The sequence below is a fragment of the Limulus polyphemus genome, unplaced genomic scaffold (assembly GCF_000517525.1).
Source record: "Limulus polyphemus unplaced genomic scaffold, Limulus_polyphemus-2.1.2 Scaffold143, whole genome shotgun sequence".
In the NCBI taxonomy this organism is placed as follows: Eukaryota; Metazoa; Arthropoda; class Merostomata; order Xiphosura; family Limulidae; genus Limulus; species Limulus polyphemus.
In genome coordinates, this window is record NW_013665753.1 from 567,125 (window position 1) to 594,004 (window position 26,880).

General features: G+C 36.9%; 1 protein-coding gene across 1 annotated transcript in view; it reads left to right on the forward strand.

Annotated features, from left to right (window-relative positions):
* The window catches only part of LOC106474875 (dynein heavy chain 2, axonemal-like), a 192,529-nt gene that overhangs the window by 143,008 nt on the left and 22,641 nt on the right, over positions 1-26,880 (forward strand). Inside the window, exons 52-59 of the mRNA XM_022380112.1 lie at positions 45-189; positions 7,352-7,551; positions 21,239-21,365; positions 22,937-23,123; positions 23,958-24,072; positions 24,201-24,291; positions 25,453-25,578; positions 26,467-26,658. Coding sequence (XP_022235820.1) covers positions 45-189; positions 7,352-7,551; positions 21,239-21,365; positions 22,937-23,123; positions 23,958-24,072; positions 24,201-24,291; positions 25,453-25,578; positions 26,467-26,658 — 1,183 coding nt within the window. The remainder of the gene's footprint in view (positions 1-44; positions 190-7,351; positions 7,552-21,238; positions 21,366-22,936; positions 23,124-23,957; positions 24,073-24,200; positions 24,292-25,452; positions 25,579-26,466; positions 26,659-26,880) is intronic.

The following is a 26,880-nucleotide window of genomic DNA, read 5'->3' on the forward strand; positions in this document are numbered from 1 at the left end:
ATTTTTTTAAATCTTGTAATCTAAGTAAAGTTGCTTTTTTTCAGACTTTTAAATGAAGCCCAGGGATCTCTTCTTGATGATGAGGTTTTGGTTAACACTTTACACAATTCTAAGGCCACGGCTGAGCAAGTAGCAGAACATTTGACAGTTAGCATGAAGACTGAAGCAAGGATTGACAATGCTCGGGAAGTAAGTAGAAAAGGCATTTTATTAGGATTAATTGTATTTATAACATAATCATGTTCTTTTTAATGTGAAATAAATATTGTCTCTGAATATTTTTGTTTATTTTTGAAGTGATTAACTTTGTAACATTATAATGTTCTGCAAATTTATATTAAATATCGCTGTAAGATAATGTTAAAAATAATATGCTTCTAATGAGATTTTTGGGAACTAAAAATTGATGAATGAGGTATCTGAAAATATATTAAGCTATGTTTGAAGTGTCTTACTCCATAGTTTTACATCTATTATGTATAGTTTGTAGTTGTGTACCCAATAATTATATTCTGAATTATATTACAATGTATAATTATTTTTTATAAAATGATGCAGCTTATGCATTACAGTTTTTAAGTATATATGTTCCACAACATACTTACCTCCTCTCATACTACAGCTATTACATGACCACTACGGTTTTTTTCCTATACCCATCTAAGCATTTTTTCTCACTTGCTCCAGTCTTCTGTTCCCCACTTAATTGCTATCGGTGATATCTGTCTCATGACACTCTCCACCTTCATCAATGTGCCCTCTATACTGGTACTATATATAAGCACCTCATTCAGATAATATTATCACTTTTTCTCGACAAAGTGTTCACTAATGGGTTTCTCTGTACTAAGACCATTGGAGATACTTTGAGCATTCTTTGTGTTACCTATTTGATTTTTGTAAAAATCATATAATTCTCTTCATTTGGTAAGCTGATACACTGCAAGAATTCCCAGATTACTGTTTTCAGCATGGATTCAATTCAGGTTTCTCCTCTACCACCTCTGATATCTAGCATTGCTCAACAGTTGAGGAGGAGTTACTCTCAATTATTTGTAGTCAAATGGAGACATATATTTGGTCCATTGGAGTTTCTCTGGGGGGCTCTGAGGCTGCACTTGCGGACTATCCTAGACATTCTGGAGAGAGAATTTAGATTCGCATTTTCCAGCATATTCCTTTACTTTGTCAACTTCTCGTGAACCCAGTTTGGATCAGCCACTTCTGTCATCTTTTCTTCAGTGGTTAAATATTGTGTGTGATGTTTTAGGTCTTTTCATGGTTGCTTTTGAGTCTCTGCCTTCCTTGATGACAGAAAGGTCCGAGGGCAAGTACTTAGTTCTCCCTCCATCCCCTGATATTGTGGTTCATGCAGGGAGGTTTACTGCTCAGTTACTTGAAGTGACAGCTATGTCTTATCTGCCATCTTTGTCAGAACAACATGCTTTAGCCTACCACCACCAAATGTACATGTATTTAGACTCTCAAATAAAATACCAGCTCCTTTAAATATGGGTCTCCAAAATGGAATCTGTGGTCTGAATAGATCACAGTTTTCTAGGATTCGTCTGACCCTAACTACAGTGTTATCATCTCTTCAACTTTTGTTGGAAGCCTCTCAGCGGTTGCCACATCAATTTGATGATGAGTTGGAATCATTGTTACCATCTACCTTGGTGCGATTTTCAGCTTCAGCACTTTCCCTAGTCTCTTGACTGGTATATTGTTGAGTAGAGATGTGTTATTGGAGGGCATTCATCTATCAGCTGCCACCCTTCGTGAGTTATGTGAGGCCCCTTTTCTCCAACCCTTGATTTTTTGTGGGCATTCTAGAGTATTTGGAATCAAGAGTTGATGTCACCCATCTGCATTCATTCCTGTCATAATTGGCTTCTCGAATTTCCTCAGCTCTTACAGGGGGTCATAGTTTCGCCCCTATTCGAGTATTCCAACCCCCAACATCAGCCATTCAGTCCATTTGTACCTACAATACATTCCACCCATATCCATGAGGTTCCTCTGCACAGCTGGAAAGATGCCAGTAGAGTCAGTAACTACTGTATGCCTTTGGGGTCTATGGGGGCTCAGCTCCGAGAATTTCTGGCTGTGTGGGAAAACCTTTACCACAGATCTATGAGTACTATAGATCCTTGCATCAGGATTGGTCATTCCACATTATCACCACCATTATCCACCCAGCCTGTAGTGTTTCCACCTCCCACAAATCCATGCAGTTCAGAACTTTATTTCAGGGCTATCAGAGATTTGTTTGTCAAGGGGGCAGTGGAGAGAGTTTTCCCGGTTCTTTCAGGGTTTTATTCCTGTCTGTTTGTTGTTTCCAAGAAGAGGGGAGACTGCACATTCCCATAGTGGAGTTTTGTGCACAAGAGTCAGGTGCTACTGTTCAAGACTCTGCCCTTTGGATTAGCATTGGCACCATATGTGTTCTGCCAGATTGTAAGAGCTTTTCCTCATCACCTCCATTCCCGAGGCTTGTGCACACACCATTACATGAATGAGACACCATCTCGTCAGTTGGTGGAACGTCACACCAGATTCCACCAAGGCAGCTTTATCATCAGAGCCGAGAAATTTATTCTCACTCCAACACAATATATCATCAACATGTATCTTAGTCGGGCTCAGCCAACTCCCATCCGCCTCTATGTTCTGGAACAGGCAGTCTGACTTATCCATGTCTCCTTCTCCCACTGCATGGATGGTTCTTTCTCTTTTGGTGATGTGGGCATCACTCACATTCTTCATTCCTTTTGGATGAGTGCATATGAGATCCCTTCCCCAATGGATCATGTATAGCAATCCACTGGATTCTCCAGTCTCCTTATTCATTATCAACATCTTGGAACAGTAGTGCAATAGGTGTTCCTCTGCTGCTACCTCATGCAGAGATCCATCTTTTCACGGATGTCACACTTTGATAGATGGGGTGTATATCTCAATAGTCTGGAATTCCAGAGCCTATAGACAGACTATGAGGCTTCCATACACATCAGTGTTTTCGAACTTCTCGCTGTTAAAAGGGTGGTGTCTCAAGGTCTGGACTTATTGAAGGAAAAATCATCATGCTTCACTCTGACAATTCCATGATGGTGTCTTACATTTCCCATCAATGGGGCACTTGGTCCAGGTCTCTTTGTTTTCGAACCTTGGATTTTCTCTATTGGGCTCACTCCCATCATGTCATTGTACTGTCTTGCATGCTTTGGAGGTGAATAATTTCATGACAGATCTCGACCCAACTGGATTCTCTCAACAGAATGTATGCTGCATTGTAATGTTTTCCATTGGATTTGCTCTCAGTACGGGACACTAATGATCGATGCATTTGCCACTCATTGGAATACTCAACTACCAGTATTTTGTTCTGTGGTACCATATCCTTGGGCATTGGCAATAAATGAATTCAGTCAGGACTGGACAGGATTGTACCTCTATGACCTTTTGTACTCATTTAAAGTTGATATGAATTTAATACTTATAACTCTCAATATATTGGGTATATCTTCACGAATTTGGCAGTCTTTCAGTTAATATTACAATTCTTTCACATATGAAAAGTCATAATTCTTAGTGAAGTATTTTTAATAAAATAAAATAAAGATTTGTCCATGAATATATTGAGTATTTGTTTTGAATAGTCCGTGTGCAAAGTAATTTTCATGTTAAAATTAAAAAACTTTTCGTCATCTCAAAAATCACAAACTTCCTTTGTGTAATCCCTTAAACCTCCTAAATGCATTTCAAGTCGTTTTTTTTTTTCACTAAATTCTTATAGTTTATATGTTATTTTCTCTACCCTATTTCAAAACGGGATTGGTCAATTCGATGAACCTCGTAACCACCAAAATCGAAATAAACCTAAATTAACCTTATTTTCTTTGTAGAATGACTTCAAATTATAATATGAAACTACATTCGTTTATCCTAAGTAGCTCTAAGTTCGTAACATTATTCATATACTAATAATTAAATTTTATTGTTTTATTGCCCTTTGAACCGTGTCTAACTACTATCGGTGCCATTATAGTTGTAAATCACTGGGGGAACGTGCAGCTCACATTCGGCTATCAAATTACATTACCCACGAACTTCTTGCATGCGTGCCTCATGAACCATTTTAATTATACTATTATTATTATTATTACTTATTTTACCTACTCTAGTCTTAAGTAACTTAAAGAGATCCATATTTTAATTTTAGTTACTTTTACAATAATAAATAAAGAATAGATATGAAAAACAAGAAATAAAGTACTTATCCAATCTTCTTTTTTCTTGCCCTCGATTGTCGAGGAGAGTTAATCCTGATTTTTTATAGTAATTATAGTGAAGTGCTTAACAATTTTTATTTAATTAAATAATGTACCAAAGAATATAGACTAATAATATGCAAAAAGTAGACAAATTCACTTATCTCTCAAAATGTTCTAGGCTTTCTAACTATGCGACAAGACCCGTTACAAATTCATTCAAGCTAGTCATTGAATTTCCCACTGGAACGATGTTGCTACTCTGAGTGCTATGATTATCTGTTCAGAACACAACATTATACAATACGTTATTATAATGAAATGTAAGAGAGAACTATCAATGAATTGTGAAAGAGAGGATATGACAGGTGGATGTGGCAAGAGGGATCTGATTTTCTATTTGATAGCTATGTAACCAAACAAAATTAAAGGCCATAAAAATTGTGGTTTTATAGAGAGTATTTTAGGTTTAATTTCATACATTTTCGAGGGATGATGGATAAAATAGGGATGATGACATGCTAAGACAAAATGTGTTATGTGGGTTACACTAGTGGGAATTCAGGATTTTTTTATACTTTTTTATACTTAAAACTTGCATACTATTGAGATATGAATTATTAGCTAAGATTTTATGATATTTCAATTGGTATAACATAAAAAAAAGTAGTTTAATAAAACTTTGAATGTAAGACACTAAAATCTTGCATCATGCTCAGTAAAGGGTACCCAGGGAGAGAGGGTTATGGTTGTATTACATGCTCTTTCTTGACATCCATTTGAGCCCTTAGCCTCATGTACTATGTATCACCTTTCTTTAAAGGTTTATTTTTTGTTGCTGCTGTCCTGTGGATGTCTCTGGTTGGAGTTGTTTGTGCTGCATGTGCACAGGATGCTATAGCATTCTACCTAATCTTCCTATACCCAGACAGGTCTTTCTTACTTAAGACACTGGCAGCCAGGGAAGGGGATAAATTTGACCACTATTTCTCACCTCTATGGTCGATCAGATCCTGATCATTTGTTATGTCCAATGAGTGCCTTGAAGTGTTAAGTTGCATGCACTAACGTCTTTAGAGATGCTAGACATCGACGTTTTTTTCAATGGGATCCTTCAGTTCCCAGGATTTATCCCTGGTTACTTTGATGAGGTGGGTACAAAAATTGATCCATGTTACTTATTCTGGGCTATCTTTGGAGGCGAGAAGACTTTTGTGAATCACAACTCATCAGATTCATTATATTTCTATTCCCTTAGTGACACAGTTGAATTGCCTGATGGAGGACATTGTGCGGGCTGGTATGTGGACCTTCCCCAATACCTTTATCTCACATTATTTGCGTGATCTAGCAGTATCTTTCTCTGAAAGTTTTTGACTACCCCCTGTAGCTATCTTATCTTAGATTATAATGAGGGGTGAGTACCTTCATTATTAATATTGTCTCTTCCTTACTTTCCAGGGTCCCTTACCACTTTTTCACAGGATCCCACTTTGTGGTGAGTACTGCCCAGGCAGGTGTGCTTTTATCAAACCAAGTACGTGTTAGCCATCATTAACCCAATATGTTTTATCTAGGTTGCAACAGGCTCTGTAGAAATGAGGGATTCCATAAGACCCCCGAGAGGCAGACTGGGTGGTATTACTGTATTACGCTGGACCACTGCTCATGGACTATCATAAGTAAGCCATAAGAGGATTCTGCCCACCCCCTGCCAATCATTCAATTAAATAAATCGGAGAATGTTTGCTTTTAAAAGTTTAGGGAACTTGGCTTACCTATTGCACTGTTTCCAGATCATTTTCCCATAGGACTCCACAGCGAGCATTACCCGCCCCCAAATATTCTACTAGTGGAACTAGGGAGTCCTTACCACACCCAGTTTTCAGTCACTGGGGTGGTGGGCAGAGGTTATTCCTCCAAAGAGTTTGAGTAAACTTCCTCCATTTTTGGAGAAGAGAGCGAAGTTGGGACCCTTCTACCCAGGACCCTGGATATTTTTTCCAATATGTTGATAGGAAAAACCCCAGCCTATGCAGGAGCCTACATGTAATACTGGTTCAGATTTGATGCTTCCCTATCCAGTTGGGTTGAGCATGGCCCTTTTTTTATCAATATTAGTTTAGTACATTGCACATGGAAGAGGTTCCTTTTTGTCCTCATAATTCTGAACATATAGTGACCCCATCCTGGGTACTTGGTTGAACACAGTTTGTTCCACATCCTCCCCATAATTACGGGGCAAGTGGAATTTTCCTTGCCCGCACGGTTGGGGAGTGAGGATGAGTGTTCATAATTCCAGACCAGATGAGTTCTGTTTCCTCAGGTTCAGTATGGCATACAGGATCCCGTTATTCCTAGTTTGGGGTGTTACATTTTGGACTTCTTCAGGTTGAAGAGAGAGAGTTTGTCCACTTAGGTGTTGCTTACCTTTTCATCATGAATCTGGTGGCATGGAATACATCACTTTATAGCTACAGGTTAGATCCATTCATACATATATATATATATATATATATTGTGGTCCAAATGTCCCTGCCACCAACGTGGGATTTAGGGTCTTTGACCCTATAATTTCAACACTGAGCCACGGGACTTTGTCTACTTGGTGATATTGATAACATATCACATCATAGTTTACCTGAAATTCATCATATAGGTTCTGAGAGAAGAGCATATCTGTTCTGGGTGTAGTGTGGTTCCCCCACTAGGGTGCTAATATTTTATTGGCACACCCACAGTCTATGCAGATACATTCTGTATGGATAATGCCCTCACTGGCCCCTCCACCTTATCAATGTGGGATTATAGCTGTAGTGTAAGGGGATTTAAGTATGTTTTGGAAGTTAACATTTTCTTAAATCGAAAAGACAGATATTGCCAAGGGCAATTAAGTGGGGAATAAAATACTGAATCAAACATGAAAAACCACTCCAATGCTTAGAGGTAAGTACTATTGGAAATACATTTCGATTTAAGAAAATGTTAACTTCTACCATTTATGAAAAAAATTTAAGTTAACATTTAATCATGAATCTTTGTTTCTTTTATGTAAAAATATTACTTATTTGTTATTCTAGGTCTACCGGTCTTGTGCCAAGAGAGCTTCCATTCTATTCTTTGTAATGAATGACATGGGGCAGATAGATCCTATGTATCAATTTTCTTTAGGTTCCTATATTGACTTGTTCATTTCTTCTATTGAAAAGTCCCAACGTTCTCCACATTTGGAAGACAGAATTGAGAAACTGAATGACTACCACACATATGCTGTCTACAAGTAAGATAAGAGAAATAAAGTAGTGTATCAATCTAACTTGTTTTGAAATTATGCTTAACCTCTATATCCATGGGTGCTCTCCATTTGATTAAGCCCTTATTGGAAATACAATGTCTACTATAGTTCTGAATTTAGTAAATGTATCTCCACGAAACTTGGTAAGCTGTTAAAAAAGACATTACAGATATGTTATTTACAACAAAATCATTATTTTTAATAAAGTATTTCTACTAAATATTTTTTTCTGAATTTACTTTAGTCAGTCACAATCAGACTCTGACAGGTCTGTGTGCAAGATAATTTCTATTACAATACCTTACCTCCACTCAAATACTAGCTTTTCTCGTTCAGTGCTGCCCTTTATATGCACAAATACTTTTGCTCACCACTAGCCTTGAAACTCTCACCTACCATATGTTTCAATGTAACTCAGCTGCATTGTTACATGCAAATGATCATGCAACAGCCCTCCACCAAAAGGATGTGACACACCCTCCTGTTGTAGCTGACTCCCTTTATGCTGTAGAACCCAATCTTCACTTCTTGATTTGGCATAGTAGTATTCAGATGTATTTATTTTTGCTTGTGTTTTCTCAGGTGGTCTCTGTGCCATGGTTACCTCCCTTCTCATCATATTTTTCCTCATGTCTCCAATTATTTTATTTGCCCTTTCAATAATGGTTCTTCCATGTCCACCATTACTGGTTATCGAGCAGCCTTGTCCAACACTTTCAGTTTTTCCCATTCTCATAGAGTATTTTCCTCTCTGGTAATCTCCCTTTTGTTCTGTTTTTTCCAGATTCTTTGTACTATTTATTCTATGCTTCTTTACGATTGGAACCTCAATGTCATTCCCCAGGCTCTTACCCAACTTCCTTTTAACCCTTGAGTACCTGTTTCTTATACCATTTGCCCTCACAGTCTATTTTTACTCGTTTTTGCCTGTGGTCATTGTAGGTCAGATGTTTTTGCTCTGGACATATCACGTGACCTTTATCACAGTACCTATGTTCTTCTGTATCTGGATTGCATTTATTTTCCCAAGATGTTGGTGACGTAGGAAGACAGTGTCTCTTTTATATCAATGTCCCTCTCTTCCATTTCCCATTGTATCATTGTTCTAATCCAGATATATTTCTGTGTCCTTTGTGTGCTCTACAGTGTTATATTGCCTGCATGATTTCCTTCCCTGGCTCCTGTTCCTCTTTATTTATCCATTAGAACCTTTCCTCTCATGGAGACATTTCACCTACCACTCTTCCATGTTGGATTTGTCACCTTATCAAATTGGCTTATTCTTCCTTATCTTCCGATTCTCAACATCTTTTGCGGGTGTCTTCTCATAAGATTCAACACCCTACCTTTTCCCTGGCTGCTTGTTTTCATTGTTCTTTCGAAGAAATAATCCAGGCTCATACGTGGACTATACTGAACACCTTCTTCTCCCATTACCTGCATCATGTGGCCATTTCCTCCTCATCTGGATATTGTGTTCCACCTGTGGCCATATTCCACACATTAATTCAACTGTGAGTGAGTGTGTTCTATATATATATATATCATATCCCTTACAGAGTCCCGAACTTTTCTATATTTGATCCCACTCTGTTGTGAGTGGCGCATATCTAGGTATACTTTTCAGCTGGGGAAGTCCCATTCTACAAATTTCTGGATGCTGGTTCCCAGGATATGGTTTTGGAAAGGAGCTGGACCAGCCTCCAAATCCACATTGTACAATCTTTCAGGTCTATAATGCCCACTGTTGAGATGGGGTGTTCTGCAAAACTGCTAGTAGGTTCACCTTGCAGTATATTGCATCATAAGTATGCCTGTCTAAGACCATACTTACTCATAGACTATCATGAGTAAAGTAGTATCAGAATAACTGCCCATTTCTCTGATACTGGATTGAATAAATCAGGACTGACTTGCTTTTCAAAATAGGGTTTTGTGGTCACCAGTTGCACTGTCTCCAGTGTTGTCTTCCTTCCAGACTGTCCACCACATTATTCCACACTTTTTCAAGTGGTGTAAGGTAGTTATTGCCACTTATCAACTCCTAGCCACTGGGGTGATAGACCATGGAGGCTTCTTCCTGAATGTGCTCAATCCCATTTAGTTGAGAGTATGGTAGTGGTGTTCTGTTGGTGTAGATGGTGTGAATCCTCCTCCTACCACAGACTGAAAGACAAATACCTCATGCTCTCTGGTTATGGACTGTAGATAATCTACTGAAATGCAGTTCAGCCCTCCAGCTGGTACCCCTCATCCTACCACCACCTGGATGTTGATTTCCAGGTGGTCTGGTGTTGGATTAGAGCTGGACCAGCCAAAATACGTCCTTACACATCTAATGGTATGGAGCCCTTGACCCATTGGACTCGATAATAAGTTCCCAATGTTGACAGATTATGGATTTGAGTGGACCACCCTGTTGCAATCCTTCTTCCTACCATCATCTAGATATCAAATACTTGGGTGGCTGGTGTTGGTTTTGGATTTGCACTGGTATTACGTGAGAAGAGATAAGGTATCATATTGGAAGTTATAATTTTCCTTCATTAAAAATGTATATTCAATAGAAACTTACCTCTTTTCACACTTTCCACCCTTCTTCCCCACTTCTGGTGCTTTTTTGGTGTCTAATCTGAAAGTGGAGATGGAGTTATATAGTATAGAGGGAGGCATCTACAACATGAGGGTGTGTCACACTCCTATTAGTGGAGGGTTGTCGCATGAGCATTTGTATGCTACAACATAGCTGAACCATGTTGAAACATGGGGTAAGTGGGAGTTTCAAGGCTACTGGTGAGCCAAAACCTTGTGCATATAGAGGTAAGTATCTATTGTAAATACATTTTTAGTGTAGGAAAATTATAACTTTCATGCTAAGAATAAATTTTTTTTCATCGTACAGTTTCATATTTCATTTACTTAATCACTAGAATCTCCTAAATGAATATCAATTTTATCTGTTTTTTTCAACCATAACACCTTGTAATTGCCATAAAAAATAAGAAATATATCTAAATTACTCTGCTTTCTTTCTCAAATGACTGCAGATTGTAATAACAAATTACAGTTATTTATCCTAAACAGCCTCATGCTCGTAAAGCATGCATTTTTTCATTTAATTTCATTGTTTTATTACTCTTTTATGAACCATGTTTAACTACTAAACTTCCTCAGCATTGTCTCAAATGGATTTGTTTTTAACATATTAACTAACTACATGATATTTGTAATAATTTATGGAACTTGAATTTCATTCAAGCTTAACTGTTTCTTTCTTTACTAAAGAAAAATACTTTTTTTTCTGCTTACATATTATGAATTCTCAACAATGGTAGCATCTTCTTCACCTTGTGATGGTGACAATGTTACTAACATGGGAACTTTGTCTTCTATTTTTACTGGAGGCTTGTTGTCTGTGGAGGATGTGGCTGCCATTGTTCAATGGATTGTAGGTTTTCTTATGCATACAGGGTCTCCTTCTTCCATCCATTTGGATGACATCCCTTCTCCTCAAAAATGAACAGGATGACAATGATCTTGACCATCTGTTTCCCTCACCAGGGTTTGCTCAAGGTACTACTTTATCTATGGAGAAAAATCCTCATCCTTCTAATCTCTTTTTTTTTTTTTACATGATTTTGCAGTTATGTCTTTATTTTCTCCAGTGCCTTTGATATCTCTCATTCTTCACTACACCAAACCCACACTTAACATTATTTTGTATTCCCCCATTTTCCTGACATCAGGGTCCATGAAGACTTGAACAACTATGCACCAGTACTCGCACGCCTCGTCCTCCTGGCTTACAGCTATTCTTCATTTGAGTTTCTTGATTCCTAATCTTTGGAATCTCTTTTACCTGCTTTGGGGTGGACCACTTAGCTTGTACTTCACTTACTAGTGCCTATTTTTAATGCCTTTGTCTCTTTCTTACCACCCTCTTACATTACCTCTTCTTCCTTCACCTTATTTCTGAGGCACTTCATCGTGCTTCTGAAAGGTTTTCTGCACAGGTTTGTTCTCTCCACCACTTTAGCCTGTACTCCTACTTTTGATCTATCCCTCCTTACTTGGTTTCTCTGCTAGTTGGATTAAGATTCTTTCTTAACTAATGTTGGCCCACCTCACTTTTATCTCCATGATCTTCGTTGGGCTCCTTTTTTTTGCCTGGACGTTTTTGGTGGTGTTCCCGACTCTCTGAAGACCCAGGTCAAGGTGGCCTGGCATTAGTTCTTATTGTCTTTTTTTATTTTTGTTTTTCACAACCTCGCCATTCTGTTCCTGTTTCTAGGCCTACTCAATTTGCGTCTCTCCTTCCCATTTCTGCTTGCTCTTTTTCTTCTTTTGTTTTCTCACTTCATGATGTTAGGGTCATTGCTCATCTTATTGGTGAGTATCCTGTCTGTTCTAGCCCAGTGGATGCCCATCTGTCTCGCTTTCACCAGCTGTTTGTCTATATATTCAGCTGACAGATGAGTTCCTCATGTTCTTCATGTTCACTCCTTTTCCTGTTTCATTTGCTCCTCTTTCCGACCTTGCTTTGAGGATGTGGTCTAGGATCTCTTGACCAAAAATGCCATCAAGAGAGTATTTACTTCTTCTTTGGAATATTACTCTTCTCTCATTGTGGTCTCTAAGAAGACTGGGGACTGACATTTGTTTATTGACCTGTTGTCTCTCAACCAGTTGATGGTTTCTTTTCTCTCTGATGGCCCTTTTCTCCTATTCTGTGGATGACCAAGCCCAGCGTGTCAGAAACGTTTTTACACATTCCACATACTCTATCATCTGGACATTTTCCCTGTTTCATCCATCAGACCTGAGTCTTCCAGTTCTATACTCTTCCTCTTAGCATTTTGTCTGCTCCTTACATTTTCAATCCAGTCCTGGGTTCCTTTCCTCACCATATTCATGGATTGGGGTTGAAATTCCATTATTACATAGATGTTTGGCTTCTCCTTGCCCCTTCTTAGAAGGACTCCTTCTCTCATACCTCCCTTCTTTTGCAAGAGGCTGCTTGGCTGAGCTGACTAGTCAAGCATTACACATTTTGCAATGTCTACCTTTGAGCATATTCTTCAGCTCTAATTTCAGTCAGGCTCAGCCTTTACCTCTTCACCTGTGAACTATAGAATGTCTTGTTACCAAAATTTCTGCTTCTCATTTATACACATTAGGTTCTTTTTCTTTTGGGGACTTTGGTTTTACTTGAACCATACTCATACCTTTAGGTCATACACACATGTGCCTCCTCCAGTGTCTTCAGTGTTGAGCCTACCATCTTCTGTTCTGAGGAACTTTTCTTGGTGACTCGACCATGCTGATACCACAGTGGACATCACCATGCTACCCCCTGACCGGATTTCCATATCTTCACAGATGCTTCTCTGTCAGGCTTGGGCTTGTCTCTGAATAACAAAATGACCCAGATCACCCCAGATCAACATACTTGAACTTCTCGCAGTTCGTTGGGCATGTTCCCATACCATTCCAGAACTTTTTGCTTTCTTGTTCAGAACCTGCTATTTGGGGCTCGGGTAAGTCCCATAGCTTGTAATGTGCTGGAGCTCTGAATATGGGGTTAGATCGCCTCTCTTGGACAGACAGAATGGTCTCTCTCTCTCTGTCTTCAGGTTTTTCATTGGGTTTGCTCTTGGTTGGGCATGCCTCTTAACATTAACTTTGCCACTATCTCAATACCAAACTTCCACTGTTTTGATTTCCAGTTCCTCATCCTTTGGCACTGATGGTTGATGTTCTCAGCCAGGAATGATCTCTTTTTTTTTCTATATGGCTAACTTTCTCTTCATCTCCTCTAATTTGTACTTGCCTTGATTTAAGGCATTCGTTGTCAGATCCTGTTGGTGGCACATCTTTGGCATGCACAACCCTGGTTTCCTCTGCTTCATTAGTTAGCATCTAGGACCTCTTTCCTCTTCTCCATACACTCTCTTTCTTGTTTCAACCTCACACATCTCTTTTTCACCCTGGGCCTGGGATATTGTCCATTCAACTTAACGTGTAGGATTTGTCTGTTCAGTCACCCACAGGACCAGACTCTCTAATCATGTAGCCTTCTTCATATTGCATTCTTTCATCCTTTGACTTTGTCTGTCTATTAATAGAAGTGGCAAGTTTTTCAACATTGGTCCATCTACCACTCTCTTCCTCTGGGCCAACTTTTCAGCCTTTTATACATGGTTGTTAGACCATAGGTTGTCGATTTCGGTCATTTTGCACTATCTGTTACTGTTGGGTGTTTTCTTCCCTTATCATCTTTATTTTGTTTTCTTCTTTCCTTCTTCGCTGTCTCCCTTGTCTGACTCCCATGTCTGACTGGGACATTAATATGGTTTTACATGCTCTCACATGTGCTGCATTTGAGTCTTTGACTTCCCATTCTTTATACCATCTTTCATTGAAGACGTACATCCTTCTTCTTGCAGCCTGTAGTCATTGTTCTTTAGATTTCCAAAACATACTTACCTCTGCTCATACTACAGCTATTACTCGACTGCCAGTTTCTTCCTTTGCTCATCTAAGCATTGGTCTGAATTTTTCTCACTTGCTCCAGTCTTTTATACCCCACTTAATTGCACTTGGTGATTTTTGTCTCATGACACTCTCCATCTACGTCAGTATGCCCTCTATCCTGGAACTGCATATAAGCACCTCATTCAGAAACTGTTATCACTTTTTTCGTCAGAGCATTCACTAATGGGTTTCTCTGAGTTATGATTGTTAGGAGATACTTTGAGTGTTCTTCATGTCACCTAGAATATTTTCATAAATAATTTTTTTTCATTTGACAAGCCAATATATGGCATGAGTACCCGGGTTATTATTTCCAGCACAGAAGCAAATCAGGTCTACCCTACCCCACCTCCAATATCTAGCATCACTCAGCAATTGGGGAGGGAGAGTCATTCTCAGTAGAAACTGTCAGTGAGCTTATTGTAGTGAGATGGAGACATATATTTAGTTTGGTGGTGTTCCTCTGGGGAGCTCTGAGGCTGCAGTTGAGGGCGATCCTGAACATTTTGTAGAGAATTTATATTCATTTTCCTGCACCTTCTTTTCTTTTGGCTTCTCAGGAGGCTACTTTGGGATAAGCTGCCTCTGGCTCTTTTTTCTTCAGTTAGCCCATTCAGTGTGTGATGTTTGGGGTTCTTTCCTTAGTTGCTTTTGAGCCTGCGCCTTACTTGATGGTTGAAGTTATGGTAGTGAATACCTAGTTTCGATCTGTCCATTGACATTGTGGTTTGTGTATGGAGATTTACTGCTCAGTTATGTGAAAAGACAGCTATGCCTTATCCAGCATGGTTGTTAGAACTACATAATTTGGCCTACCACTGCCAGTTGGAAGCATATTCCAACTCTCAAACAATATGCCCCTAGAAATTAGGGGTTCTGGAACAGACTTTATAGTTAACCTGAATAGATCGATGCCCCCTGGTGGGATAGTGGTAACTCTACGGACTTACAACTATAAAGTCCAATGTGTTTTCCTAAAATTAAACTTTGTTGAAAGATTCTCAGGATCACCAAGTCCATTGATGATGAGTTGGACCCATTGTTAACATGCGCATTGGTTCAATTGTCAGCTTCTACATTCATCTTTGTTGTTATTGGCATCTCAACATTCATCAGCTCCTTCAGGGGGTCATAGTTTTGCCCCTATTCGGGGGTCCCAACATCAGCCCTTCTGTCCATTGGTACCCAGAATATATTTTGTCCATATCCAAGGGTTCCAATGTTCGGTCAGAATACTACCAATGGAGTTAGTGATTATTGTTTGCCATCAGGGTCTGTGAGGACTTGGCTCCGATAATTTCTGGATGTGTGGTAAATCGTAACCATGGATCCATGGTCACTATAGGTCCTTGGGTCAGGATTAGTTATTCAGTTCACATTTTCACCATTAATATTCACCAAACTTGTATGGTTTCCATCTTCCTCAGATCCTTGGAGTTTGGAAGTTTGTTCTAGGGCTATCACAGTTTGGTTGGTCTGGGAGAGAGAAAGAATCACGCCAGTTATTCTGGGGTTTTATTCCCATCAGTTTGTCGGGCCAAAGACGACAGGAGATTGGTGTCCAGTCATCAATTTTTCTCGTCTATATCAATTCCTAGATTCTCCAAGGTTTACAAGTCACTCATTTCTCACTTTTGAATTGTTTTTTTTACTAGGATTGGAGATGTCCAAGTTTGATGGAGTTGGCTCCTACTTGCAGATTGCCATAGTGGTGACATTATGCAACTATTCGCATTTATTGTGCACAAAGGTCAGGTACTGCAGTTTAGGGTTTTTACCATTGGACTAGCATTGGCACCACGTGTGTTCTGCCAAATCGTACGAGCATTTTCTCCTTGTTTTCGAATTTTGGATCTCCTTTCTCAGGACCACTCCTATCATTTCACTCTACTAGTTTGCCATGTTCTACAGGTGATGACTGCAGTAGCAGATCAATTGTCTCGACCCAAGAAGATTTTACCAATAGAATGGATGCTGCATCGCGAGGTTTTCTGTTAGATTGGCTCTCATTTTGAAACTCTAGTCTCCAGGACCTCAGCCACGGGCTTTTGTAATGGATGCATTCCATCAGGATGGTATGAGATTACAACTCTAAGTCCTTCTCTCCAATTTGTATGTTATCCAAGGTACTAACTATGATTTCTTCTAACCCATGGTCAGGTCCTGTTAACAGCACCCTATTAGCAGCTACACTTTGGTTTCTGCTTCTGTGGTACCTTCAGGAGTGCCCACCTCTTTCACTTCCTCTTTGGCCATTTCTGTGGAGGCAGCCATGATCTGACATGGTACACCCAACTATCCAGCAGCTCAAGCTTCAGGCATGGTAGTTATGCAACCCTTCAAACAGCATCAGTGTTTAATTTCTAAGGCTGCCAAGTAATTACTCAGTCTTTGCCTAGTCCCACGATAAACATATATCAACAAAAATGGCACACATATTGGCAATGATGTCTTGAGGGGAGGTTGAACCCACTTCGATCAGAAGTGCCAACCATAACTCGTTTTTTGATCTGGCCCTTTGGCTAGAGTTTTGTATCTTCCAGAGTTGCCTTGTATAAGGTGGCCTTATCGACTACCATTTGATACTTGAGACAAAAGTTCTTTGAATCCCCAGTACTTTCTGGCTTCCTCAAGTCGCTTTGGGTCCTTTTTCCCAAACAAACATTCCAGTTACATAACTGGTATATTAAGGTTACATTACATGTTCATTTGCATTACCTGTTGTTACCTTAGCCACATGTGCAATGTATTACCTTTCTCTGAAGGATTATTTTTCATTGTTACTGACCTACAAATATCGCCAGTTGGAGTGGTTTTCGCTTTATCATTTTACCTATGTCCTCAGACTGGTTCTTCTTTCCTAAGGCTCTGTCAGACAGGAAAGGGGATAAATCCTTTACACCAATTCTTCTGATCACTATTTCTCACTTTTATGACCGATCAGGTTGTTTGGCATTATTTGCTGCAAAGCAACTAGGCTATCTGTGCTAGACTGATCAGATTTTGATTGTTTGTTATGTCCATTGTGAGTTTTGTTGCCCACATTAGCCTTTAGAGATGCTAGAAAACTTTTTCTTCATTGGGATCATTTCATTTCCTTGGATTTATCTCCAGTTATGTTGACGAGATGGGTACGGAATTAATCCATATTGCTTATTCTGAGCTCCCTTTGATGACAAGGAGTCTTCTGTGAGTCACATATAATCACATTCGTTATATTTCTATGTTCTTAGTGGCCCAATTGAACTGTCTGCTGCAGGACATTGTGTGGGCTGGTATGTGGTCTTCTCCCAATACTCTTATCTCACATTATTTACATAATCTGGTAGCATCTTCATCTGAGGATTTTCGACTACCCCTCTGTAGCCATCTTAACTATTTCCAATAGATTATACAGAGGGGTGAGTATTTTCATTGCAACACTTCTCTCTGTTGCTTACCTTGTTTACACAGGATCTCTCTCTGTGGTGAGTGTTGCCAAAGCAGCATGCTTTTATCAAACCAATTCCACACTAGCAATCACTAATTCAGTATACTTTATTTAGGTTGCAACATGCTCTATAGAAATAAAGTGTTCCATAACTCCACCTAGAGGTTGACCGGGTGGTATTGCTGTACTATGCTGGACCACCACACATGGACTGTCATGAGTAATTGAGTTGGTTTGTTTTTAAAATCTAGGGAACTTGGTCAGGACTCCCAAATGCACATTACCAATTCTACTAGTGGAGTTAGGGAGTCCTTATCACACCCATTTTTCAGTCACTGGGATGATGGTAGACAGGAGCTTTTTCTCCAGTGTTTCAGTGAATTTCCTCCATTCTTGGAGAAGAGGGCAAAGGTGGAGGCCCTCCTACTTGGGTCCCTGGATGTTTTTCTCAGATATCGGTAGGAGAGGCACTGGCCTACTTGGAAGCCTAATCATAATATCAGTTCAGATTTGATGCTCGGCTATCCAGTTGGGTTGAGCATGACCCTTTTTTTATGATCAATGCTGGTTCAGTACATTGTTCACAGAAGAGGGTCCATTGTCTCCTCATGATTCCAAACACAAAGTGGTCCCATCCTAGATTTTTGGTTGCAAACAGTTTGTCTCATGTCCTTTCCATAATTCTGGGAGTAAGTGGAAATTACCTTGTCTTCAAGATTGGGGAGTGAGGATGAGTGATCATAATTCCAGACTGGAGGAGTTCTGTTTCTTCAGGTTGAGTAAGGTGTATAAGATCCCATCATTCCAAGCCTGGGGTGTTGCCTTTTGGATTTCTTCAGGTTGAGGAGAAGGTTCACCTTCTGGTGGCTCGCAACACATCCCTCTATGGCTATAGGTTGGGATCCACTCATAAGAATATATATACATATGTATATATATATATATTTTTTTTTTTGTGGTCCAATTGCCCTAGCCACCAATATTGGATATAGGGACCATGGCCCTATAATTCCAACCCTGAGCAGTGTAACCTTAGATATCTGGTTGGGGCCTGGACAGTAGTGATGATATATCATGTCAAATTTCACCCACAGTAATGAATTAAGTTCCAGGTTATAGCTGTAGTGTGAGGAGAGGTAAGGATGTTTTGAAAGTTAACATTTTCATAACTCAAAAATGTATTTCCACTAATACTAACCTTTTTTCACACTCTTCTGCCCTTCCTCCACAATAAGAGCAGGTGTTAGAGACTGTGTATTGAGTTAGTCTTGAAAAAGTGATAACATTATCTGAATGGGGTGCTTATATACAGTACCAGGATAGAGGGTGCATTGATGTAGGTGGAGAGTGTCACGAAACAAATAATGACAAGTGCGATTAAGTGCGGTATAAAAAACTGGAACATGTGAGAAAAAAATCAGACCAATGCTTAGATAGGCAAAAGAAGAAACCCTGACGTTTGAGTAACAGCTGTAGTGTGAGAGAAGATAAGTATTATTGGAAATACATTTTCGATTTAAGAAAAAGATCACATATGTACCATCAATGCTTCCCACACTGTCTTTCATTGTACATATTTACTCCTGTAAATAGATTTGGCTTTTCTAAGACTTTGGTTGCTCATGAAGGTTATCATTCTTTCTCTCCTATCTTCCTCACTTCTATGTTCATTTGGACCAGGATCATTTTCTGTGTCTTGTTTTTGTTGTGCAGTGTTATTTGACACAAAATCTGCTTTTCAGGGTTCCTATCATTATTTGTTTTTGTCTTTGGACCCCTCTTCATTCAAGGACTTATTGCCTCCTACCCTTATTGGGTGGGTTTGTCAACTCCTTTGGTCAGACCATACCATTTCTTGGACTATCATGGAAAAAGCTGACACCAGGGAAGTGATTTCCCATTTCTTTGGCTCTCACTTTTCAAAACAGGGTTTTGTAGTCATCCATTACACTGTCTACAGAAAAAAAAACATTTTTAGGAGGCATTCAATGGGGATCTGTGCTCTTCTCCAGGTCCCCCCCCCCTCTTCAGGAGGAGCATGGGAGACCCTTGCCACATACCAATTCCTAGTCACTGAGGTGTTGGATCATGGAGAGTTCCTCACTTATTGTGTGTGGCACAATATAGTGTGCAATAAGACAGTAGGGTAGAACTGGTCGCCCCTCAAACAGCTAGAGGGCCCTCCTCCTGCAGCAGGACAGGTTTGTCATTTCCATCTCTCTCTGTGTGGAGGTGAGACACACACAGTATTCTGATCACACCCTATCCACACTACACTTCTGGCTTGCCAACCACCTGTGTATGAGTGAATAGTTGTTCAAACAAAAATTTCTGTCCACCTCTGTGACACCTAGAGCTCTTTTACCTTTCCTCCCTCTTCCATCCAGGTGAAAAGTATACCCTGATCGAGACCGGATGCAGTATCTTTATGCGTGTGCCCCAATGGAACTCCTGCTATCAGATGTAATACTTCATGGGCTTTCCCATCAGGTACTTTCAGAAGGGAGCTCATGTAGGTTTAATGTTTGTACTATTTTCTTCACCATTTCAGTGTGAGATTCCAGCTATCCTGTGTACACTTTCATAATGCCTCATCTACAAATGAAGTTATTTTGAGCCCAATTGCTGAAGGGGAGTTACTGCACAAAGAGATTGTGTCACCATCCTATTGGTGGAGGGCTATTGTGCAGTTCACATTAAACATGTGATTTTTAGGTGGGAGTTAGCTGAAGGCTAATGGCATGCACATCTCATAGGCAAATGTGTGAAGGATCAAGCTATTCTGTGTGAAAAGGTAGGTATCTATCAGAAATATATTTTCAGGTAAGGAAAATGTTAACTTCTGTAGCATTAATCAGGATTTGTTTAGGTTTTTTTAATGTTTTTAAACTTGAGATATTATTTTTGAATAATTTGATTACAATATGTAAAATGCTATTCTAGTTTTTAGGTTGAGTCAGAAAGTCCCTTCAGGCACTGGATTGTTCTATAAGAAATTCTAAATATGTAAATGTTAATGACAGAAAGACTGATGATGAAAAAGTAACTCTGTGAATCAATATCCACCTCTCATAAGTACCTAACAAGTCTTTGAAAATGTAATTTTTTGAATTTCTCTTAAGTTATTTTGGATTTAAGATTATTCAGATATGCTCTATTCTTTCTCTTATGCTGCTTTCATTAAGAGTATGGTTATGATGTTTAATGTATCTGTTTTAATTATTTTTAATTTTGTATTATGATATACTTTTTCATAAATATTATTTTGTATTGTTAGCTTAGTATATGGATTTTAGACTAACTTAATTCTCCTTAGCTGGCTCAACAATAGGAGGGTACATAATTGATGAAATAATGCATTCTAATCAGTATAAGTAAGAATATAAGAAAAGTATATTATATGAGCTATATTCATTACTAAGTCGATTTCTGGCTCTGGTCTCTGTTAGTAGCCTGATTTGATCAGGAGTTTTTCTTTAGGAATTTTTTATGATTTATTAGCATTTAAATTTTTTTCTTAAATACCATCCCATGTAATTTCTTACACAGTAGGTGTTCCATAATAAAGTTATATATGATTATATTGTAGATTTTTCAGTATGTTTCCTACTGGAAATTTATATTTTAATTTTTAAGAACTTCTGAAAAGTCGCATCTAATAAATAAATAAAATGTTTTACATTTGTTTTAAATATTGAATTGTTACAGGTTTACTTGTCGAGCCTTATTTGAAAGACACAAGTTGCTTTTTGCTTTTCACATGTGTGCTAAGTTGTTAGAAGCTTCAGGAAAACTTAACTTGGAGGAATACAATTTTTTCTTGAGAGGAGGCATTGTAAGTTCTGTGAAGATTTATACATCTTATTTGTGATAAAATAATGAAGAACTTTGTGCCAGGACTATTTTAGGTTCAAGTACAGGGGTTGAGAACTTCATATTAAAATAATTTTGGAATCTAACCACATTGTTATAGTCCATGTTGCTACGTTTGATAATGCTCTATCTTACAGCCATGCATCTTGACAATAACTCTACAACTTAGTTTCCTTAAATGGCTTTGTTGTCTGTAAGAAAGTTTTGTACACTTGACTTGTGTTGCTTTTTCAGATAAAGATCCTTCTTTATTATGTTGTGTACTGTTATCTTGAGTCTGTAACAGCTCTTGTTGTTGATATTTGTGTTTGTGGATTTTCACCTGTTACAAGATGCCACACTTTGCTTATCATGGCTGGGGTACAGCTTGATGCAGGGCTATTCTTAGAATGTCCTAGTACCTCAAGTTGATACTTATTCCTTTGTTTTCCAATGCCATTAATAAAAGGGAGATCTCATTCCATGAATTGAACATATCCATACAATCTGAGTATTTGAATATTGTACATCAGAAATAGTTGTTGCATACCCTTCTCAAAAGTGATCAGTTTTTGGTAGCATCATACTACCTACAAGTACCATGCAATGCCAAAATTTAGTTCTGATACATGTCATTCCACCACAACCATATATTGGCTATGATTGTTGTGTGTTTACCAATCTACATATTCAAAATCGTTTTATTATAATGTACTCAGCCCTCTGTATTTTCTACTAAAATTTATTTTGGTAATTATTTATAGTCTTCATTAGAATATATCAATAAGCTGAGAAAACTGTTATTGAGATGACTATGGTTGTGTGAACTTGAGTACTAATTTATTATAACAGATACTAAGATACTAATTCAGTGGCTTGGACTATTAATTTCACATAAAGCAGACTATCATATATATATATCTTTAAGAAAATAATACGTTTTAAAAACTTTGGGTTTCAGAAATGAACAAACATTTTAATCTCTTTAAAATATTTAATTAGTAATATACAGATGTCAATGTTGCAATTATTGGTGAACCATGAATAAATTAATGAATATTACACTTTTCTTCTAATTCAGTATTAATTCTAAATGTGTATATGTGTGTAAAGTACAAACATGGCATGTACAGAACTGTCTGATTATTCAGGTTATCTTACATAATTCTCTTCTGTTGCATTTTTACAAAATTAATTAAAATGCATAGAGTGAAAACTTAAATTATGACCTGTGTATTTGCAACATTTTACTTGTGGTAGTTTTATGAAACATAAATTGAGATTTAATGAACCTGTCACTCTAAAATTAAAAATGACAAAACTATTATAGTTTAGTGAAGATATTCTTAGATAATAAAATAAATTATGCTAGAAGATATCTCATTTATTCAGTCTTAGTTGAAATAGGATAAGGTCTAAAATTGTAAGACTATAAAAATGTAATTTATTTTTGTTATAGTATTAAAGGTATCAATATCATACATTGGGTTTGATTATGTAAGATTTTGAGATATACTTTTTTTTTAATCATAAGTATTTATATCTATTTGACAGGTCTTGAATCATCAGGAACAAATGGACAATCCCAGTCCACACTGGCTAACAGAGTTAGCTTGGGACAACATAACAGAGCTAGACAAACTACCTACTTTTGTTGGTATTGCTAATTCTTTTGAGCAATATCCCCAGGATTGGTATCAGTGGTATATCAACCCCTATCCTGAAAATTGTTCGCTTCCAGGTAAACTTTGCATGTCATTAATATGTACGAAAGACTGTGGCATAGCCAGGTACTAAATTTTGGGTGGGCCTGGAGTTACAATGGATAGGCAAGAAACAATACATATGGCATATTTGGATGAGGTAACCACCAAGCAGTCTTTTATTGGGTGAGCTCAGGTGGTGAGTGGGTGGACTGCGACTCACTCATAACTACATCACTGCTAGAAGATATTGTTTAGTCCCAAGATATATGATTCAATATTCAGTTCAAATATCAGAAAATGTGTAAAATAATTTATGGTGGTGTTTATATCTGCTTTGTTTTTATAATAGTTGCAGGTTACTGTTAATAATTTTCTCAATAAAGCTTTATGCAATGTATGAAAATATTTTTACATACAGCTTTACTTGCTATTAAACTCAGCAAAACTCTCCACAAAGCTTTAAAAGATTGGTTCTTTTCATATAAACAGGAAAATTTCAAACAGTCTTCCTGATCTTCTTCAGATAATGTTTTCATAATATATTCCAGGTAATATAATTTCTCATATGATGTTTTCTGTTTGTGTTTCTTTAAAAAAATGCTAATGGATTTGAACTATCTGCTGGATGAACTTGTATGTTTTAATTCATATTTTGTTTGATAAACTTCAAAATTTGTTTATTTTTTGATTCAATTGCATACATAGTTTTAAGTGCTCAGTTACCGATATTTTAAAAAATCAATCATATTTTTACCCCTTATGATTATTGTTTGTTTTTTCATTAAATGTTATGTATGCTTATTTACACAGTGCACAGTTCTATCACTGAATTAAAGGAAAATTTGTAATTTGTTTATTTTTTGTTTTAGCTGAATGGGAAAACACCTGTGGAGAGTTACAGAAGATGTTGATTGTGCGTTGCCTACGTCCTGATCGAGTTACTAACTGTGTTAAAACATTCCTGATCAACAGTTTGGGGTCCAGGCATGTGTCTTTTGTAAACTCTTTACAAGAATTATAAGTGGCTAGCTAGCAGACAAACAGTTATATCATATAACTTTATGTTTTACACAAACATCACAATGTGCATTAATATCTCACACTTATTACAGGTTTGTGGAACCTCCTGTGCTTGACATGTTGGCTGTGTTAGAAGATTCAACTGCTAAAACTCCTCTTATGTTTATTCTTTCTCCTGGTGTGGTAGGTATAATTTTGTTAGACTTTTTAAGCCAGTTGTTGGTCTGTCTCCATCTCTCTGTGACTACATTAGATTATCTGTTTTTGATTTCAAAACCTAATGATTTTTAATATTTTATCAACAATTATTACAAATCATTACATTTTGGAATAGATAATTTTGATAAAATACTGTTCATTTATGCCAGATTTTTTAAAATTCTATATTTAGTAATGTGTAATTAACTTAGCAGTTTACTTTTAAAGTATCTTTAATACTTATATGTACCCAACCCATTTTTTTGATGTACATTTTTAGATGCATTTAATATGTCTGATGATGTAAAAAAGACTTACTTCTATGAAGCATAAAATGTACTTTAAGCTTATGACATACAACTTTGGATGTTTACTACAGTATTATTAAATTTAATTAATTATGAATAATATCCCATTACAACACTTCTGTAATGTCAACTATCCTGTACATATACACATTTAAATAGTCTACTTTTCATGGATTTTATTCATTACTATACAAATTTTTATTTATTATTACATCAGATTGTTGTATTTTTACAGGGAAACCTCATACTGATCATTCAAGTACTTTTTGTACAAATGGAATGTGAAATTAAATATTAAATAGTCTTGTTTTACTCAGTTTTTTTCCTCAGATGTTTAGCTGCTTCATAAATCTTTCCTTTTCCAATTTTTTTAGTATATGTAAGTGTAAAATATGTTTGAGAAAAACTATCAAATTATTTTTTTACATAGTGCTTCCTACCAATGTTTATACTAAAGGTGATTATTCACTGCTTTTAGTAAAAGTAACAAGAACTTATAGTTTAATACAAAACAGAGCATTTTCTTTTTTTTTTGAAAGAATATTTATTTTTGAGATCCACTATATAATATGCACCATGGAATTACTTGCTCTGACAGTTCAATGGTCACTTTAATATTGTTTTTTCTTTATGTATTTAGTTTTGCTTGTGATTTAGTAAAGGTTACAAATATCATTTATAATGTATAATTGATGCAATTCACCTTTGACTGAAGACAGTGGTGTTAGATGTGGTTTATGACTACTTTAGAATATATATATATGTATATGCTACAAGTATAAAGTGTTTTATATAAAGATTCCTTCTCTTTCAAACTTAGTCATTATTTTTCTTATAGGATCCATCTGGATCACTACATCATTTGGCTAAAACTCAGGGAATGGATCAAAGATTTAGTTCACTTTCACTAGGACAAGGTCAATCCCCTGTAGCAACACAGTTAATCAAAGAAGGAATTAAAGAGGTTAATACTACAACTATATGGGTCTAATTTTCATTCTGTTTGCTTGTTATTTAATTTTTATTATATATATATATAGTTTATTTGTTTTTAACGGGTGAATGATCTCAAAGCAGATAATAAGGCATTACATGAGTTATTATTTTACATTTTGTACATGTACTGTGTAGCACGCATTTGCTCATTTAGATAAAAAAATGACAAACAAAACTACTAATTTTTTTAAAGATGAAACTAATGATTTTGTACAATGAAATGTTAAATTAATATTAATTTTCTATCAAGCAAAAAAAATCATTTCCTTTATATATATGATAAAAAATCTATATCTATACATATTTAAGGGTTGCAAAGGAATAAATAAAACATCATTGAAGGCTTATTCTAAAATAGTACTGTTTAGAAGATTATTTTGACCAGTCAAAATTGTTACAAAAGAAGTACTGTATGAGATTTATTTATTAAGATTGGATGAACAGTAGTCTTATTGCAAAATTCTGTAACATGTACTTCAAATCTTTAAGGAGAATTGTATCCTACTACCATAATATTACATATCACAAAAATTTACTAGAGTTTTATGATTTTAATAGCAAATATAAACTTGTGAGCTCATTTAAAAATTGTCCAAATGAATAGCATGTTAATTGTACTACTGGCAATTAAGGCTACTTCAGCTATCACTTTTTCTTAGAAACTGATGTTGTGCAGTGTTTTTTTTTTCAATTTATAAATCAAATATTATGCTTAGAATTAAGGAATGAATTTCTTACTTATTATTTTAAACAACTTCTGATAAGAAGTATTCTGTAAGAGTTCAGGAAATACAACGTTGATCCTACTTTAGTGATGCATGTTTTCCCCTCATTTTTTCATTATTTATATTTTTAGGGTAAATGGATTTTTCTGGCCAACTGTCATTTATCTTTAAGCTGGATGCCTCATTTAGAAAGAATAATTGAACATCTTCAATCTGAACCCATACACCAGGACTTTCGGCTATGGTTGAGCTCAGCTCCACATCCTGATTTTCCAGTTTCCATTTTACAACAAGCCATAAAAATGACAACAGAGCCTCTAAAGGTAAAAATTTTCTAACACAGTAATTGTGCTATTAATTATAGTATTTTGGCACTTTTGTATAAAGTTAAAATCATAAATAATATTCAACGTTAAACAGTTACACAATTAAAAACATTTTATTTAGGCCTATCTATGGCCTTCAAAAACTTGACGACTCTACATGTTTTGATGTTACACTCCTGAGGATGACGTTGTAACATCGAAACATGTAGAGTCGTCAAC